The sequence below is a fragment of the Poeciliopsis prolifica genome, unplaced genomic scaffold (genome assembly GCF_027474105.1).
Source record: "Poeciliopsis prolifica strain line A6 unplaced genomic scaffold, Auburn_PproV2 SCAFFOLD004, whole genome shotgun sequence".
Classification (NCBI taxonomy): domain Eukaryota; kingdom Metazoa; phylum Chordata; class Actinopteri; order Cyprinodontiformes; family Poeciliidae; genus Poeciliopsis; species Poeciliopsis prolifica.
This window is the reverse complement of record NW_026562379.1, coordinates 17,111,920-17,129,683: the sequence shown is the minus strand read 5'-3', so window position 1 is coordinate 17,129,683 and position 17,764 is coordinate 17,111,920. Positions and strand designations below refer to the sequence as shown.

Sequence of the window (17,764 nt, the reverse complement as noted above, 5' to 3'; positions counted from 1 at the left end):
AAATGTCCCCAATGATGAGCAACAAACAAACAAACAAAATAATAATAATCCAATCATATCAGCTAGCATTGCACAGTCTCAAGAGAGGTTTTGGGGATGGAATGGAGAGTTATCGTCCAAACAGTTGGATGAACAGAGAAGTGGGGAAGGAAGGTCAAAGTTCATGAGGAAGGGGGGGGAGGAGGAGGGGGTGGGGTGAAAGTTCAAAAATAGTTCGAGAAGACAGAGGATGGGCTGCGCAGCTGACGGTGCCTAAACACTCCCCCACACACACACCACGGTGCGTGCGTCGGCGTGATTTGGATGTTAAACGACAAACAGAAACAACAACAACAAAAAAAAAAAATCATCATTAGAAAAAAACAAAATGGAGATTTAAAAAAAAAAAGTCTTTCCCCATTGAGAAAAAAATCAAATGGAGCGAGAGCAATCACAGAGAAAGGAAGGAAGAAGGAGGGAAAAGGAGAAAATGGCACACAATCAAAATGGAGTCCAACAGGCTGAAGAAATGACAGAATTAGGAGGATAAAAAAGAAAAGGAAAAGCAGCTGCATGAGCGGTAGTAGCGCTGTTTCTGTTTGGTTTTTGGAGTAGGAAGGTAGCCGACCTGCAGAGGGGTTATTCCTGGCCGGGTTTAGCTCTGTGGAGGGTGGAGGGTGGGGGAGGTGAGGAAGAGGAGGAGACAGGTGGTGGTAGGTGGGGCAAAAGGTGCTGTTCAGTTGAGGCGTCATGAGCGACATCATGTTATGAGGGGCGGAGCATGCTGGCTTCATGGGTGCTTCCAAGATGGATGTCCAAGACAATACAACTCAAAAAACGCTTGGAATGGTAGTAGTAGTAGGAGGAGTAGTAGTAGTAGTCACTGTTTGTTTTTGTTTTTTTTTTGTTTGTTTTCCTCTCTTTTTTCTATTTTGGCACTCGAGAGAAGAGATTCGTGGGAGGCGGCGGAGGAGAAGAAAAGTGAGAGTGTATGTTTGGACGAAGAGGAGGAGGAGGAAGGAGTGGGCAGTGAAAGTGCACAAAAAGGAGAGCATGGAGTGTGTTTTGTTTGTGTTTATGTGTGTATGTTTGGAAAAACAAAAGGGTAAACAAGCTACAGACAGAAAATGGCATTCTTTTTTTCTCTTTTTTTGTTAAAACAGATTTGGGTTAGAGCATACAGTACAAACCAAAAACCAGGAAGGTAAAGAGATCAACAGAAGAAGAAGAAACAGAAAAACAGTGACGTGACAAATGCAGTCTACAGTTGCTGCTGGTGTTTCAATGGGGACCAAGTTTCCTGTAACACACCGTGGAAAGCAGGTTTCTAGAGGTAGGTGGAGTGAAAAGGGCAAAAAAAAATAAAAATAAAAATCAGAACAACTTATGACCTTTTGAGCAGGTTAGGGGTTAAACTCACTACACATTTGGGAAATTATGATTCATCGGCTTTTAACAGAGACGGACGTGAGGAGCATGCACATCTAAACACACAAAACACGGATTAATGCTAAACATCTACAGTTGTCTGACGCTCAGCTCGGCCTGCCATGCAGTGTCAGCAGAGTTTAGTGCAAACATTTAAAACCTCATGGCAATACTTTCTGACGGGACGGTAAGACGGCCATGCTGAAGTCAATAAAGGGAACACAGGAGGTGCCGGGATCCGAAATACTTGTTTTATCTGGAGGTCAGAAAGGCGTTTACCAGAGATGCACCGATCTCAGCCGATACCGATCACATCTGGTTCCCTTTTGTTAAGGACTGAAAACCCAAGAAAAAAAACCCAAAACCTGCTGCTGGTTTTCCTGAAGGAGGATGAAACCATAAAAATTGATTTTTAAAATGTTGTAATACTGTTGTAATTACAAGAAGACAAACTGGCTGAAAAACAAATATAAGTTGATATCAACAATTGTTGATTAGTTTCTTGTTCCAACTATCTGAAATACTGCCAGACTGTTTGCTTAATAACTGTTCCTGTTTTCCAGTTTATTTTCAAACTAGTTTAAACTGTCAGTTACCCAGCAGGCTGTTACCTAGCTCAGCTAGCCATGACGGCTTTAGCGGCTAGCGTGTTTCCTTTGTCTCCCAGAATGCTTTGCGGTTCTGCATCAGAGTTTAAAACATATTGAGCGTTTTATCAGACATATTTCCTGTTGATTTTGATCACCTATCATGATATTTTCTGTTATTCTAGTAAAATGTCAGAGTTGCATCGTTAGCTTAGCATTGTTTACAAAAAAGAGATTCTGCTGAACAGAAATATTTCTGCAGCACAAAACCCTGGAGAGTCACAGCGTGAAAACTGTTGTATTACGCTATAACAAGATCATTGATAATAAAGTGTAATAATCTGTGCAATATATCATTGTCTAGGTCTAAGTATATAAAAAACACTAAATAAATACTGTAAGACCCCTGAAGCTATATTTAAATGTCATTTAAATGTTTTCAGCAGAAAGAAATTTTACTTCACTGTTTCAATTTATTAAATAAGAGGGAAAGAAAATCGTCCAGATCGGTGCATCCCAAAACAGCGACGCATGAAACGGTCCTGGATTCCTCCTGCATAACTAACTGCACAAACTGATGAAATAATGCCAAGATATGCCAGAAATCGAGGGTCAGAGGGAATAAAAAGACTCCAGACATACTGCGTCAACATGTTAGTAATGTTATAGTACGAAACCACACAGAAAAACACATGAAAGCTCCTGCAGCAGTTGTGAGAAAAGCGAAACTCATGAAATGATAACATTCGTGGACAATCTCGGTCTAGATCTGTAGCTAAATCCTAAGAAATATAGAGATTTTAAACATTTTTATGTGCATTTCAATATTTTTAATCCAAGCTCGCTCAGGATGTATGAAAAGAAAGTTTGTTCAAAAGCTTTGTTCAAATCCCTCACAAGGACGTTAATTTAAACTCTAAAAAAGTCCTCTTCCTGTTGTAGCAAACATGAGGCGGCCATGTTTGTTTTAAAGCAGCTGCATGGAATAACAACAGTTTGAACGTAAAACAATATCAAAATGCTCTACCCTTATCGACATGCAGAGATTTGTTTCAGTAAATCAACAACACACACTGCCTATTTTTTATTTGTTTTTCTTTTTTTTTTTGTCTTTTTTTGTCCACACTTCACTTTGATATCATGCAATATAGACGTGCAAAAAAGATAACATCTATTTCCACAAAATACATTTTATTTATTTTTTTCTTGTTGTAGCTATAAAAGGTTGTATTTAAGAATGCTATCTTAGTCACATTTTCTTTAGCATGACGATGCTAAGCTATCGCTATGTTGATCAGTCTAGCCCCAGAGTTGTAGTAGTGCTGTTGCATTCTGGGAGGTTGAGTTCCCAGAGGGTGGCCTAACACTAAGATGGCGGTTCCTTCTTTAGCAGGAAGGACAAAAAAAAATGAAAGTTACAGTGAGGTGCTTCGTCTTTTAGCCTAGCTAGTTCTTAAAAACAGATATGGGAACTTCACCCTTACTATAAATAAGTTTCATTTGGCACTTTTCACATTTTCTTAATATAAAACGAGGTCTCTTATTATTACCTAATGTTTTTGAATTAACACGTTTTAGCTCCTTCAAGACATGTTTGGCACAAAATTTACTTATTGTCAGCATCTAATATTTATTTTTACACCGTCGCTTCAAACTCGCTGCTCCAGCTGAAGGACAGGCTCCGATATGTTTTCTTCTTCGTACATCAATTATTAAATAGCAGCATTTCCACAATTTTAAAAAAGAAAAAGATGTACTTCTGTAAACCTATCCAACATCTACGGTTTAACGCTCCTATGCGGCAGACAGAGGATAAAAGACGGGACAACACGACAATATGCCGGCGCGAGTATTGCTTCCTGTACTTGTCACATTTTTATTTCAGTCGCCTAACGTTGAGAAAACTTAAAAATTATTTTAAGGTTTAATCAGTGAGATGAAATATAAATCCTCTCTTCATTAATAATAATAACAATCTAAACACGTCTCCCGCTAAAAGATGCTGCACTCCATGCATTTTTTCTGCATATTGCACATTCAGTCTATAAATCTATTCATAAACTGTTTTAAATCACAAATTCCAGTGAGTTTGACATTGTTTTTAATGTTAAATTCTGATTATTTTGCGTATGAAACGCATGCAGCACAGTATCAGTTCACTGAAGAACAGGAGCAAAATCTACCAATGAAATCCAGTCCAACCCGAGTCAAGACTCCCTGGTGGTGATATGTGTTTGTGCACGACGGCGTGTTGGGCCAAAATGGACCGAAGAGCAAGAAAAGGAGGACTGGAGTTCTGACAAAACGCTCAGAAAGTTTCTAGAAAAAATAAGAACATTTATGAGTCTGAAAAGTAAAATAATTCAAGCGTAAGCTCAGAAATTTTCTCAATGAAAAAATGTGGAAACTTCTGACTGAGAAATCAAAAAAAAATTTCTAGAAAACCCCCCCAGAAATATTTTATATATATATATATAAAAAAAATCTCTGATGAAGCTGGAAATTTCTGAGATTTTCCAAACAAATTTCTGACTTTTGGAGCTCAAGCTGATCGAAATGAGAAAACAAAAAATTCTAGAAAATTTCTTAGATTCATCTCAAAATTTTAAGAAATTTACACCTTAGACTAAAATATATTTTTCTGGCAAAATTGTAACTTTTCAAACTCAGAAGCTTCTGTGTATTTCTATTTTTTTTTTTTTTTAGATTAACCTCACTTAGTTTTTTAAACCTTTTTTCTGAAACATTTCTGAGATTTTCACACAAATGTTAAACTTTTCAAACTCAAAAACTCCCTTATTTTTTCTAGAACATTCCTGAAATCAGTCCCAAATGTGTTTTGTCTGAAATCCGTCCCGTTTTCTCGTCCACATGGCCTCCGACACGCCGCCGCGGTTTGTGCAAATGGGCCTCCGGCTGACGAGCCGCTGCTCTGAGCTGCGCCAGTGTTTCCTCCTGCAGCTCTCCCTCCGTAGGCGTGGCTCTCTGCAGACTCAATCTGAGGCGTTTGCTGGGGCAAGCAGCAGACATGCATCGATCGGGGCAAACAGCAGACATAGTCACCCATGGAGCGATGTGTTAGGAGGAGAAGGGTGTCAGAATGGGAGTGCACTGGGAAAGAGGAGGTGAGCAGAGTGTGGATGGAGTTAGATGGGAGTAAAGAAGCCTCCTTACCAAGTTGTGGAGATTAAACCCTCACTGGCGCTCCAACTGAGAACGACACGTTCGCTAGCAAGTCTGATCTGGGCTCAGATTGTTGTTTTAGATTAGTGAAAGAAAAAACAAAACACACCCCTCCTTAGTTTTAGCGTTTGGACTTTAAAACTCAGAGGTGCGTTGAAGAACTGGTTTGATTTGATCCGGTTTCCGACCCGGTCTCTCCCTCAGGACTCAGATATGACGACTTCTTCAGATGTTTCAGATACGTGGATTTTTTTGTTTCGTTTCCCTGCCAGTCATGATGCCGTCTGCAGCATCCCTGACCCCCAGCAGGTCGGGAGAGCGGCTCTCTAGCTTCACAGTGCATTAAGACAAAATAAGAAAAATAATAAGAATAATTCAGTGTACTCCGATTTGCTTAAAAAAAAAACACAACACAAAATATATTCAACACAATAAACAACATCTTCAGCAGCCTACAGCGGGCAGTAAACGATCGGGAGCTCCGCTCCCCGGGTGCGTGTTGGACATCTGCCCTTTGACCTCGTGGCAGTCGGACAGGCGAGTTATTCTCCTTTCACTGATATGCATGCTGCCTTTTGAAGAACAAAATCTGCGCGCAGATTTAGCGGTGGCCCCCAGACGAACGACGTTTCAGTGTTTTTAGTTAGTTTTAGTTTCCGCCCGACCCGACAGCCGTGTCTCCTCAGTAGTCAGTCCTAAGTGCTCTGGCCGGATCCAGTTAAACTGAAACAGGGGAGGCGGGTTTGGAAGACCACAGGCCGAGATCGGGTCTCAGGGCAACGGCTCGTCTAAACAACGCAGTTTCAGCTACAGGATAAACCACAGCGCCAATAAGCCCCCTGCTGGATTAGAAATAAAACTGCAGGCTGCGCCAGAAAGCGCCAGGTGTTTCCTTCAGCGAGCGAACGTGTGTGTGGAAATTTGGCAGGAAAACTTGAAAGTTTTGAGCTTAATCTGAAAAATCAAAAAATTTGGTAACAAAACTTGAATTTTAAGACTTGAAGATTTCTAGAAAAATCTTGTGAATTTCTGAGTTTCAGAAGTCAAAACTTTTCAACTTTTGACTTCTTGAAATGTTTCCAAAAGTCAAGATTTCCATCTTTTCTAACTCAGAAGTGTCCAGATTTTCTTCCTCAAAATTTCTGGAATTTTTTTAGAAAATATTCAACTTATTTTTGGATTGTGTATTCAACATATTTTTTTCCAGCAATTTTCTCAGATTAAGCTTCAAATTTTCAAAATTTGAAAATTTGATGTTAAATTTTTTAGAAAAATCTTGAAATTTGTAAAGATTCTAAAGTCTGAAAGTTTTGATGTCCGTAACTCAGAAATTTCCTTGCTTTTTTTTCTTTAAAAAAATCTGAGATTAATCTTTAGATTTCTCAGATAAATCTCAAAATTTTTGAGATCTCAGAAATTTTCTAGAAAAAAAAATTAAATTTGAGTTTGAGTAAATTTTTTTCCTTTGACGCTTTAAAATGATAAAATTTCAAAAAGTCAAAAATGTTCAACTTTTCAAACTCAGAAATCTACAATTAAAAAAATTATATATCATGGCTAAATGTAAAAATTTTAGGGTTTTTTAAAGCAAATTTATTTTTATTTTTTAAATATATTTTATTATTTCCTTGATTTAACCCAGTTGAGATCTGGATCTCATTTTCAAGAGGGATCTGGGTAAATATTCCATGTTTGTTTTCTACCAAATTTTCAACATTAATCTCAAAATATTTCTGTTTTCTAGCAAAACTTCAGCTTTTCAACCTGATAAATTCCCAGGTTTTTTTCATCACAACGTCTCGTCTAAACGATTCATTTTTAGTTGCAGCGGACGATAACTGGACGCTTGACTTCAGCTACAGACAGCAGATATGATGGATTCTTTCAGTGGCACCAAATGTGGTGCTGTGACGTTTCCTTTCAGCGCTTGTGTGTGTGTGTGTGTGTGTGTGTGTGTGTGTGTGTGTGTGTGTGTGTGTTCCCTGTTCTGCTCTTTGACTGGATATATCACTCTAACCATCTTCCTGCCTGGGGCGGCTCTTTCACTGGACATAAATAAGACATATATTACACTATTTGACAATACTATTCCTCTTACATGAAAACAAAAACCAGAACAAAAAGTCTCATTTACATTCATGTCAACCTGAATTCACAGATTAGAAAAAGAAGACTGCGCTTCAATGGGCCATATTATGAATAAATAGCGACAGTGGTGGAGATTTCCTGTAGCAAAACGACATTAGCTGCGTTTCCAGTCAACATGTGACGGCGACATTTGACATTTTGAAATTAAATTCTCTTCATAAAAAGTTTAATTTATTTTATTTTTAATAAAAACTGCAATGGAAACATGAGTCACATGACCAGCAGCTGGATGTCGACTCTCAAACCACAAAGAAGAAGAAAACAGGAAGTAGTTTTTTTTAACGACTCATCACTTTTCTTATTTAATTGCAAAACTGGTAACAAAATTTTGCCCACATTTGTGTTGGAAACGCAGCTACTGTCATCATTAGTGTTATTGTTGTTATACTGCAGAGACGGATCTGCAGCGCTGCACCGGTTGCACCTGTGTGTGTGTGTGCGCGCGCGAGTGTGTGTGTGTGCGCGAATGAAGAAACACCCTCACGCTCCTCACCGAGATTTGAGGGAGGCGAAGTTTTCGGGAGTTGAGGACGTTTCTTAGCTGACACACATTTAGCTAAAGTTTGCAATCTTTCTCTTTTTTTTTTTAAACCGTTAAAAAGGGGAGGGGCTGAAGCGAAAGGGGGAAATAAAAACCGTCCTGGATTAAATAAACCAAACTGAAATCTGTTTGAGGATACAGCGTGTGGGCTGGAGGCGCCGGCGGCTGGGACGGGATTCTGGAGCGTTGCACCCTGTAAACACCAACCCTCCGCCTCACCCCGACCCTCGTGACCCCTGACCCCCGCCGCACTCTGTAGCCTCCCATTCTAAATGGCATTCAGCTCTGTCCACACAATACACAGACAGCTTAATTTACTGAACAAAAAATAAAACAATAAAAAAATCCCGAAAGGTCAAGACGTTAAGTAATAAAACCTTATTTACATTTTACACATTTTTTTCTTGGTTTTTCAGCGTAATATCTCGCTCCCCCTCCCCTCCTCGCCTTCTCAGCACATTTTTGCTTTGAGTCAAAAAACTTCCTTTTTTTTAATATAGAATACTGAAAACACAGAAGAAAACGGCGCAAACGATTCCTTCCGATATTCTTTCTCTCCTCTCCTTTTTTCCATTCTCCCTTTTTCTTTGCTCTCCTCCCCCAAAGCCCCCATTCCTTTTTCACTTTTCCTCCTCATTTCGGGCGGCTGTCAGGTTTAGCCCACCTTCTGTGGGTTGGTGGCGCGGACGCCTTGCTCGTAGGTGATCCGCTGGCTGATCAGGTACTGCGCGGCCTGCGTGGCGGCCTGCGACCCCGTGATGGTCACCTTCCTGTTCCGAGTTCCCGGGATGAACTCGCCTTTCTTCGAGATCTGGATCCTGGCGCCGGTCAGCTCCTGGTACTCCACTAGCGTCTTCCCGCCTTTCCCCAAGATGGCGCCGACGAGGTTCTCCGGCACGGCGATCTCGACCACTTCCTTCGCTCCCTCTGCTAGCTTCTCCGTCGCTAGGAGAGACGACGCCACCAGAGGTGACGCCGCGCTCAGGTAGCCGTTGGTGGCGCCGGTGGCGGCCGCCAGTGACCCCAGAGAGAGGCCTCCCAGGCTCGCGGCGGGGTGCGCCGCGCTGGTAGACGCGTCGCTGGCGTACGACGCCAACAAATTAGCCGCGGCGGCCGCTGCTGGGTTGGCGTTAGCCGCAACAGCGGCTAACACCCCGGAAGCGGCGGCGGGATTGAGCCCCAGCCCCAGAGAGTTGGTGTTGTAGCCGTAGCTGGCTAGGGTGTTGAGCGCGGAGGTGATGGCGAGCAAGTCGTTGCCTGAGAAGCTGGACATGGTGGTCGGGAACGCGCCGACTCCCGCCAGGCCCGCCTGGCCCAGCAGAGAGGAGGCGGTGGCGGCTGCAGCGGCCGCCGCCGCCGGCATCACCTCGGTGGAGTTGGCGTATGGGGAGCCGGTGGGGTTGGAGTTGGCCACCGGGCCGGTGATGTTGGAGTAGGAGATGTTGAGGCAGGAGGAGCTCTGAGGGTCTTCCTGGATCTTCTGGATGATAATCTCCACGGCTTTGCGGTTCTGCTCCGGCTCGCCACTGATTGTGACCACACGCTCCTGCAGGTTGATGCCCTCGGGCTTCTGGGATAGCTGGACCCAAGCCCCAGACTGCTCCATCACCGCCTTGACCGTAGCGCCGCCTTTGCCGATGATGAGGCCGGCTGTGCTGTTGGGGACGATCAGCTTGGCCTGTTGGGACGACAAGAAGACAGAAGAAGACAGATTAACAGGAAAATATTTTAACCGCAAGTCCAAGAGATGGCGCAGCTCAACGCGCAAGATCCTGCAGACAACTCGCTAACGGTGGCTAGCATTGGTTTTAGCTGTCAACATAATGCGCTAATTATTAAATGTACTCCTGATATATAGAAGAAAATGTGCTTTTCTACTGATTGTCAACACAAACACAACTACATCACAAGTCAGGAAAAAGCTTTAATGAAGAAAAATACTGGCCAGGAAGAAGGAAGTAGGTCAGCTATGCTAGCTTGACTATGAGAAATGACAAAAAATGAACGATGTCTGAGAGAGAGGTGATGAAAAGAAAAGGGCATTTAAAGCCTGACGTGGCAAACTGTCCGCAGGATTTATTGTTTTTTATTGCTTTCATGGTTTTGCTGAATAACGGAGGAGAGGCAGGAGGAGGTAAGCAGAGTGGGAGGGATGGATGGATGACAGAGAGAGAGTAGAAAGAGGAATGCTAAAGAGGATACGTCTGTGGAGAGAGAAAAATTAAAATAAAATAAGTAACACCGGCTCCCAGGGGTCAGCATTGCCATGGAAACACAGCTCCGGTAGAGAAAAAGGGAGCGGGTCGACGGAGCGGGTCGACGGAGCGGGTCGACGGAGCGGGTCGACGGAACGGGTCGACGGAACGGGTCGACGGAACGGGTCGACGGAGCGGGTCGACGGAACGGGTCGACGCAGCGGGTCGACGGAACGGGTCGACGGAGCGCGCAGAAAACCTGCGACTCTGAGCTGGAGATCCAGAATTTACACAAAGAAACTTTTAAATCCTCATCCAGATGCAACACTGAGATCAGCTGAGGTGGGAAAGAGACGATGGCAGAAAAGGACGCAACAGTTTCAGTGTTTTTTAGATAACTTACAACTGGACATTCCTTCAAAATAAAAGGCTTAGAAGTTGGCAGAAGCACTGAAGGAGGGTCAAAAATATGAAATTGTTTTTTAAATTTCTATTGAAAGCAAATATAATTGAAATCTGGCAACAAGTCCAAAAAGTAAAAAAAAAAAAAACAAACAGAAAAGCATCATATCCACAGTGAAACATGGTGGTGGCAGCATCATGCTGTGAGACTAAATGAACGCTTCGTGTGTCTCCATGGGTTTATTAGAGCCAATGCAGAAAATTAAGGAAATTTCCACCAATCAAATGGTGGAAATATTTAGATTAATTCTAGAAATTTTCTAGAAAAATCTCCGGAAATTTCAGTCTCAAAAGAAGGAAAGTCGGTTTTGTTATTTCACTTGTAACGACATTTTTTCCCCCTTGGCGAAATAATCGGCCAGGGGAGCTAGAACTCGGTTGCTAGGTAACGGGCTGGGCTTGTCTGGGGTTGCTAGGCAACGGCAAAAATAATGAAACAGTGAAACTTTTATCAATATTAAGAAATTATTGCCTCAAAACATGTTTAGACAAAAAGCTGCCTATAAGTCCTTGTTTTCAGAGCATTAACATATTATTAGGATATTAGCATATTATTATTAGCATATTAACATTAGCATATTATTATTAGCATATTAACATTAGCATATTATTATTAGCATATTAACATTAGCATATTATTATTAGCATATTAACATTAGCATATTATTATTAGCATATTAACATTAGCATATTATTATTAGCATATTGAGAAGCACACAGAGAAACTCGGTGAGGTTTTGTGTCTTTGTTGAGACGGAAGCAGAAACTGTGACGTTGGTCTCTGCTGACGCCTGCAGAGAATGACGCATGTCTGCTGCGGCTCTGACCTCCTGCAACAAAAGAAGCTCCTTCTGCTCCCAGACACAAACACAGAGCAACACATCACATTTCAACAGCATCTTCAAACACGCGCTTGTTGAGAATTCCTGAGAGTTTTGGGTAACAATTAATGCGTGAAAATAAAGCGTGAAGAGAAACTATAAAACAGAAACCAGTTAGCCTGCTGAGATTAGCGCTTGGTTTGTGTTTTGCGCCTCACTCGCTGGATGTGCAGCTGCATTTCTCTCTGTTTTTTTGACTCGCATGTCTCATTATCTGCACTGCAGCTTTCTTTCTCCCAGGCAGCGGCTGAATTTACATAGAAATAGAAAATTAGCGAAGGCGGCGCAGATTCAGACTCGTCGCATTTGTGCTGCGGCGGCGGCTGGAACACGGCCTCCTCCTCCAGGGGCCGTTTGTTTGGGCCGCTCCTCTGCTGGGATTAGCAGTTTAGTTTGTTGGTTTTCCTCTCAGTGCCGGTTTCGTTTCTGATCGACTCTCGAACACGGCGAGGATCGCGCGGCGCGTCTGCTCACGTCCCGCCGCCGCGGCGACAATCTGCTGCGCGCATGAATGAGGCCAACAGGGTGTGAACTCCACCTACTGCTGATCACCAAACCTTAAACTGAGCCGATTAGCATTTAGCCCCGTCACCACTGTCGTCACACTGCAAAAACACAAAATCCAACCAAGTGTTTTTGGTCTCTATTCTGTGCAAATATTTCAGTGCATCTGAAGTGAGATCAACTAATTTACAGGCAACTTTTCAGCAAAATTCAGCAGCTTGTTTTAAGTCAATAATTCCTTGATATTGATGAAAAAGCCCAGCCCGTTGCCGAGCCTCACAGAGCCGTCTTGCCCCACTCAGCTCCTTCAGACTAGACAGCAGCAATTAGTCTCAGTGAAACGCGTTAATAGTGGAGCCATGTTGGGACGAGTCCCAGAAGGCGGAGCTTTAAAAAAAGCAGGAGCTTCTTAAAGAGACAGAGACCCAATCTCAAGATGGCAATCAGGAAGTAAAATTTATTTTCAGTCATACTTTATGTGTACAGCATTTTTATAAGAACTGAATTTGATTGTGCTATAAACTGCCACTATTTGAGAAATACAAAATCCTTCAGGAAACAAACTGCTGGAGGCTTTTGCAGCTCAAACTGTACGACTTTACTTACAACATTCATTCGTTTCGCTTTGAGTGATTCTGGCAGTGAAACAGGAATGCGGGTCTGGCCCGATTGAAGCCGGGGGATGTTTCAGATGTTTTACAGACGTCGCGTTCCTGAAGCGACGCGTCTCCGTCCCGCTCGCCGCTAATGATCCCGTCTTCAGCCTCCGCATCCGCGCTAATGAAGCTCTGCTTCCCTGTTTTCATCCCTCCATGTTCCTGCTTTCATTCCTCCTGTCAACGTTTTCACATTTTTTTAGAATCCGTTTGCATTCCAGCGTTCAGACGTCTCCAAGTGTCTTCCTCTCGTTAACTTTTACGGCTGTAATTTTCCGGTGAATTTACAATCGTTAATTATTTCCTCAGACCTCACACAGCACGTTCCCAGCATGAAGGGCATTTCCTCTGGAAATTATCCTCTTAATTCTGCTTTTATTTCGGCGACACTGTTGCTTCAGTTCGCTCTGATGACTGGCAGCAAAGATTAGAGGACAGAACACTGCAAAAAACTCTTACCAGGGATTTGATCCAGCTTGTAATTACACCTCAAATACAAGAAAACTGACTTTTCAGCAAATTATAGGAGTTTGTTTTAAGTAAATAATTCATTGACATTCATGAATATATACTTGTTCCACTGTTTAGATTGTTTCACTTAAAAAACATTTTTCTCATGTTAATGGTAAAATAATCTGCTAGAGGAACTTAAACAGTTTATTTAGGTGTGATTTGGTGTTTTTACAGTGCAGCCAAACGTTTTTCTCTCCTGCCTTTTGAGGCTCAGGTTTGATTTTTCGCTGCCTGTTTACATTTGTTGGCGGAAAGTTTCTGCAGAGGTTAGCTGGCGGGTTTCTGGCTCCCGTCCAGCTGCTGACGAGAGCGTCCTGCTGCTGCAGCTGCTGGACTGAGGTCGAAGGTCAAACTCAATCTCCTGAGCATGAATCCACTCGCTGCGAAAGCGGGAAGGGAAGTGTCGACTTCAGCAGGGATGTGAGCTTAGCGGATAAATCCGAATCGATGTGGACGGCGGCGCGGGGATGATGGGAGTCCGCGGCTTGGAGCGGGCTCAGATTTGGAGCCACTGGACGTTTATGAAGGTCAAATGGATTAAATATGGGTCCAGATTATTTCTATCACACAGATTAACTGGATTTTAATAAATACTGGAGATTAGGAACCATCTAATTAGCAACCAGTGACTTTCTGTTTCTCTGGGGTTTAAATGTGATGTTTTTATTAAACCCGGAGGAGCAGAACCAGCGCAGGACATGGCAACCCAAACCAGCACCGACTGGAAACTTCAATCTGGACCGTAAGCAAAATTAGCTCTGGATTGCTCTTCACTTCCTCCAGATTATGGGATCTTAATTTACAAATAGAATCCTAAAATTTACTGAAAATACTTCAAAATTCTGAGAAAAAAATCTGAAATTTGAGGGAGAGAGTTAGTTAAATATCAGAAATTCCAGATTAAAGTCAAAATTCTAAGAAAAAGTCAGAATTCTGAGATTAAATGAAAAATTCTGAGAAAAATCAAATAAATTTTCCTGAGAAAACTAGTAAGAAATACATTTGCTGCAATATTTTTGTTTTCCAGCTGTACTGGTCTGATTAAAAGAAAGGTTGCAGGGAACTAATAATGAAGCAAAATAACCAATAAATTTGTATTTTTCTTAAATTTTCATTGTGAGATGATGTTGCCATGACAACATCACAAAACAATAACTACGCATCGATGGTAATAAACGTGTCGTTTGAGTGACCAGCAGGTTTTTCTGCTCGCCCCGCCGTGGCGACTGAAATAGATGTGTTCGCTGTGAACCTGATATCGGTAACCTGCTCCGGAATAGATTGTGGATTAGTAATTTTTAGACCTGTCATGCTGATAATGATGATCCGTATTCTCATCACAGCTTTGTGTCGCGTTCCGTCCAGGTCACACGGCTCCGGATGTCGCTAACGCTAACACACACACAAACGGGCTGCGGCTTTATTTCCACCTTTGCACAAACCAAACAGTGTCTGCATGTTGCGTGAACACGACGAGCGGCTGCAGGACGGCGGAACAACTGTTGAGGCTCTTGGAGGTTGAACTTTGAAGTCTTAAGCAGGGACTTTAGCTTAATCTGCCCCCCACTGATCCGCAGGCTTATCCGCCTCGCTCTCTCTCCCCACGTCTTGTTTACCTTTCCCCCCCTCTTCTCTGTGTTCATTTCCATCATCCAGGAGGAGAGAAAGAAAACCCTCCACCTCCCAAAACAAAGCTAAAAATAAGAGGATGACAGGAGAGACGAGCGACGGAGCTGTGCTAACGGCGACACACATAAATGTGTTTACACATTCGTAAACTCAGCGCTTGTTCCTGAGAAACCAACAATTCATTTCTGGTTCTTGTGGCTGATTTTTATCTGAGACCGTTTAATATATAATTGACGCTACAAAAATGATGCAGAGATTCCATTCACATTTGCCCAAATCCTCGCATCTATAGGGAAATGTTGAAATATAGCACATGCTAACAGCGCTAATGATGCAAGCTAACACTACAAGTAAGGCATAGTGTTGAAAGACATGACGTGCGAGTTATGCTAATGCTGGAAGCTATCACCAGAAGCTAACATTACAAGTAAAGAAATGCAACATGCTAGCTGCTTTAAGCTGCAAGCTAATGCAGCTTCATGCTACTTATGCTAACTTCAATCTAATGCTACAAACTAACATTACAATTAGGTAAATGCTGAAAGAAGCCACGTGGTAGCTATGCTAATGCTGCAACCTAGCGTTACGAGCTAACAGTACAAGCTAATGCTATGTCACAGATGTTTGGGAGCAAATTCAAAAGGTCTTGGCAAAATTCTGGTCACTGCAGCATGAAGAACTAAAACTGATTCACCAACAAATCTGGTTTAAAAGTTACCAATACTGCAAGAAAATGTTCATCTATTTTTTAGTTATTTTTACAAATTACGACCAAGAGTGCCATCAAATCTGGGGGACACTTTAAATCATTATAAAATAACTTTACAATGTTTTAAGCTACCAAATTAGAAATACTTTCAGTGAATGATTCAGAATAGACATCTTTTCCAGATGTTGACGAGCCGTTGTGTTTTCCTGTTAGTTTACTCTTGATTCCAACAAACTTTTAAAACACCAGATTTATAGACGATCAAATAATCAACTGGACTTTAAAAGCTGCTTCTGGCGACTGCTGAGGAAGCGGCAGGAGTACATTTCGTTTTTCCATCACTGAACCTGATAAATCCTTGGTTCACCTTTCTGAAAGGGAAGCAAAATGTCTGTCCGAGTTTCATGCGAGCTAAAATAAATTTAAAATGAGTTACAGCTTCGGTAATAAAATGCAGAAACTCAGTCTCCTCTGTCGCTGAAGATAAGCAGAGATCGAGAGCGACTGCCGTTTTGCTGACTGAGCATTTGTGCCGAGGCTCCACATTCGGGAGTGATAAAAGAAAAAAGATGAATAAAAAGTTATGAAGTATGATGTAACCAGGAAGCGGGGGAAGCAAAACAGCATGTCCAATATTTATGAGTGAGCACAAAACAACAGAAAACCTAAGCGGCCATGTTTTCAAGTCTTTTTTTTTGAACATTAACGTTTTCTGGCCATCACAAGTGAAAATGGATGGAAATATGTTGACATCATAACGTTGCTCATATGTTCTTGGATTTATTGCCTTGGCCTCCACTGTTATGTCTGAAAGCAGGAGTAATAATCACTGAAACTCTGAACCGGTCAGACTCAGGTTACTTCAACTAAATCTGTCCCATTTTTATGGCGTTTTCAGGCAAATGATGAGTTTTATTCATGAACAAGCCTTAAAAAATGCAACTTTAAACTATGAGTTGCAGCAAGATAAAAAAAAGCTTAGTTTTTAAAAAAATGTGACAATTTGATTGATTAGAAAACTAAATCTACATCTTTGCCCCCTGTTTGCCATTTGAAAAAATGCAGTTATTTCCAAAACTTTTCCTTTTTTTCTTAAAAAAACTATTAAGCACTAATCTGTCATTTATCAATAACAACAAATAAATCAACAAAGTTTCACAGGTGAAGTTCAACACTAAATATCAGGCTAATCTTCTGACATTTCACTGAAATGAGTCCTACTCCCTTTTCCCAACATGAATGTCAAACTTCCTGCGTAGAGGAGCAATAACAGGAAGCAGGAAGCAGGTGTTGACACAAGAGGTGAAAGGTTACAGGAAGTGGCTGCATGTGGGTAAATGGTCAGCTATTGAAGTTAAAAACAATCCATCTGAACAAAAGATCAGAGAGGCTAAAAAACTAGCAGAAAACGAAACTCCAGATCAGGTTACAGCTTTTAATGAACATCTGAATTAATATCTGCTTATAAGACATGATAAAAGTAAAAACTTTACAGCTGATTTTTAAAAAAGTTTGAGATATCTTTCCTCATATTGCACCTTTATGTTGTTTTTTTTCAATGTTTTAAATTGTCAAATTTAGGTGAACTTACCGTTAGCATGTTGTCCTTGTTCGTATCAGAATAAAAAAAAACATTTTGCAGTTTTCTTCTGCATTTTCTCAAAAAAGTGGATGAACTAATTTATGCAATTTGGCAGTATACAGATAAAACGTCCACATAAAAATCTCTGGTGGGCTGGATTTGGCTACCGAACCTCATGTTTGACGTAAACCATTCACCTCTGCAGACGCTTTAAAAATGCTAATATTCTTGAATTGCAAGAAACCAACGTTAAAATGTAACACGCAGAAGAATTTACAAGGAATTACTTCAGACAAAAATAATTTCTATAATGGCTGTATGCAAATTTAAAGGGAAAATTTAGGTTTTGCTTCCTGTTGTGCTTCCAGTTTGGTTTCCTAAAATAAACAGTCCAAGTTCTAAACAAAAACGAACAAAGAACCGTCCAGCAGTTTTTTTGGCAATAAGTGAACGAGCCGCTTCAAAAACCTCCAGAACGTTGAGTCAAAGCTGACGTTACCTAGCAACCCCGGCAGAGTTCCGCCCGTTACCTAGCAACCCCAGCAGAGTTCCGCCCGTTACCTAGCAACCCCGGCAGAGTTACCGCTGTACAATGGCTGAAAAAACAACTGTTTTGCTGTTCATTTGCTATCCAGAAACTACTTGTTTGCTGTGCAGGAGGTTCCACTAATGCTTTTCAAAGCTGTAAGCTTGTATAATTGCGCATCTGTTTGCAGCCATTTTCGCGTTTGAGTGTAAACGATGAGTTTGGGGGTCCAGAGTATTTG

The 17,764-nt window shown here is 41.6% G+C and overlaps 1 protein-coding gene and 1 long non-coding RNA gene across 5 annotated transcripts in view; one reads left to right on the top strand and one right to left on the bottom strand.

Moving 5' to 3' along the window:
* The window catches only part of LOC129358745 (uncharacterized), a 39,783-nt gene that overhangs the window by 19,741 nt on the left and 2,278 nt on the right, over positions 1-17,764 (top strand). Inside the window, exon 3 of the long non-coding RNA XR_008605832.1 lies at positions 1,143-1,312. This is a non-coding gene — a long non-coding RNA (uncharacterized LOC129358745). The remainder of the gene's footprint in view (positions 1-1,142; positions 1,313-17,764) is intronic.
* The window catches only part of LOC129358738 (RNA-binding protein Nova-1-like), a 71,073-nt gene continuing 60,610 nt past the window's right edge, over positions 7,302-17,764 (bottom strand). For all 4 annotated transcript variants that reach the window (XM_055027859.1, XM_055027860.1, XM_055027861.1 and 1 more), the window contains one exon: positions 7,302-9,544. In XM_055027859.1, coding sequence (XP_054883834.1) covers positions 8,522-9,544 — 1,023 coding nt within the window. In that variant the 3' untranslated portion in view covers positions 7,302-8,521. The remainder of the gene's footprint in view (positions 9,545-17,764) is intronic.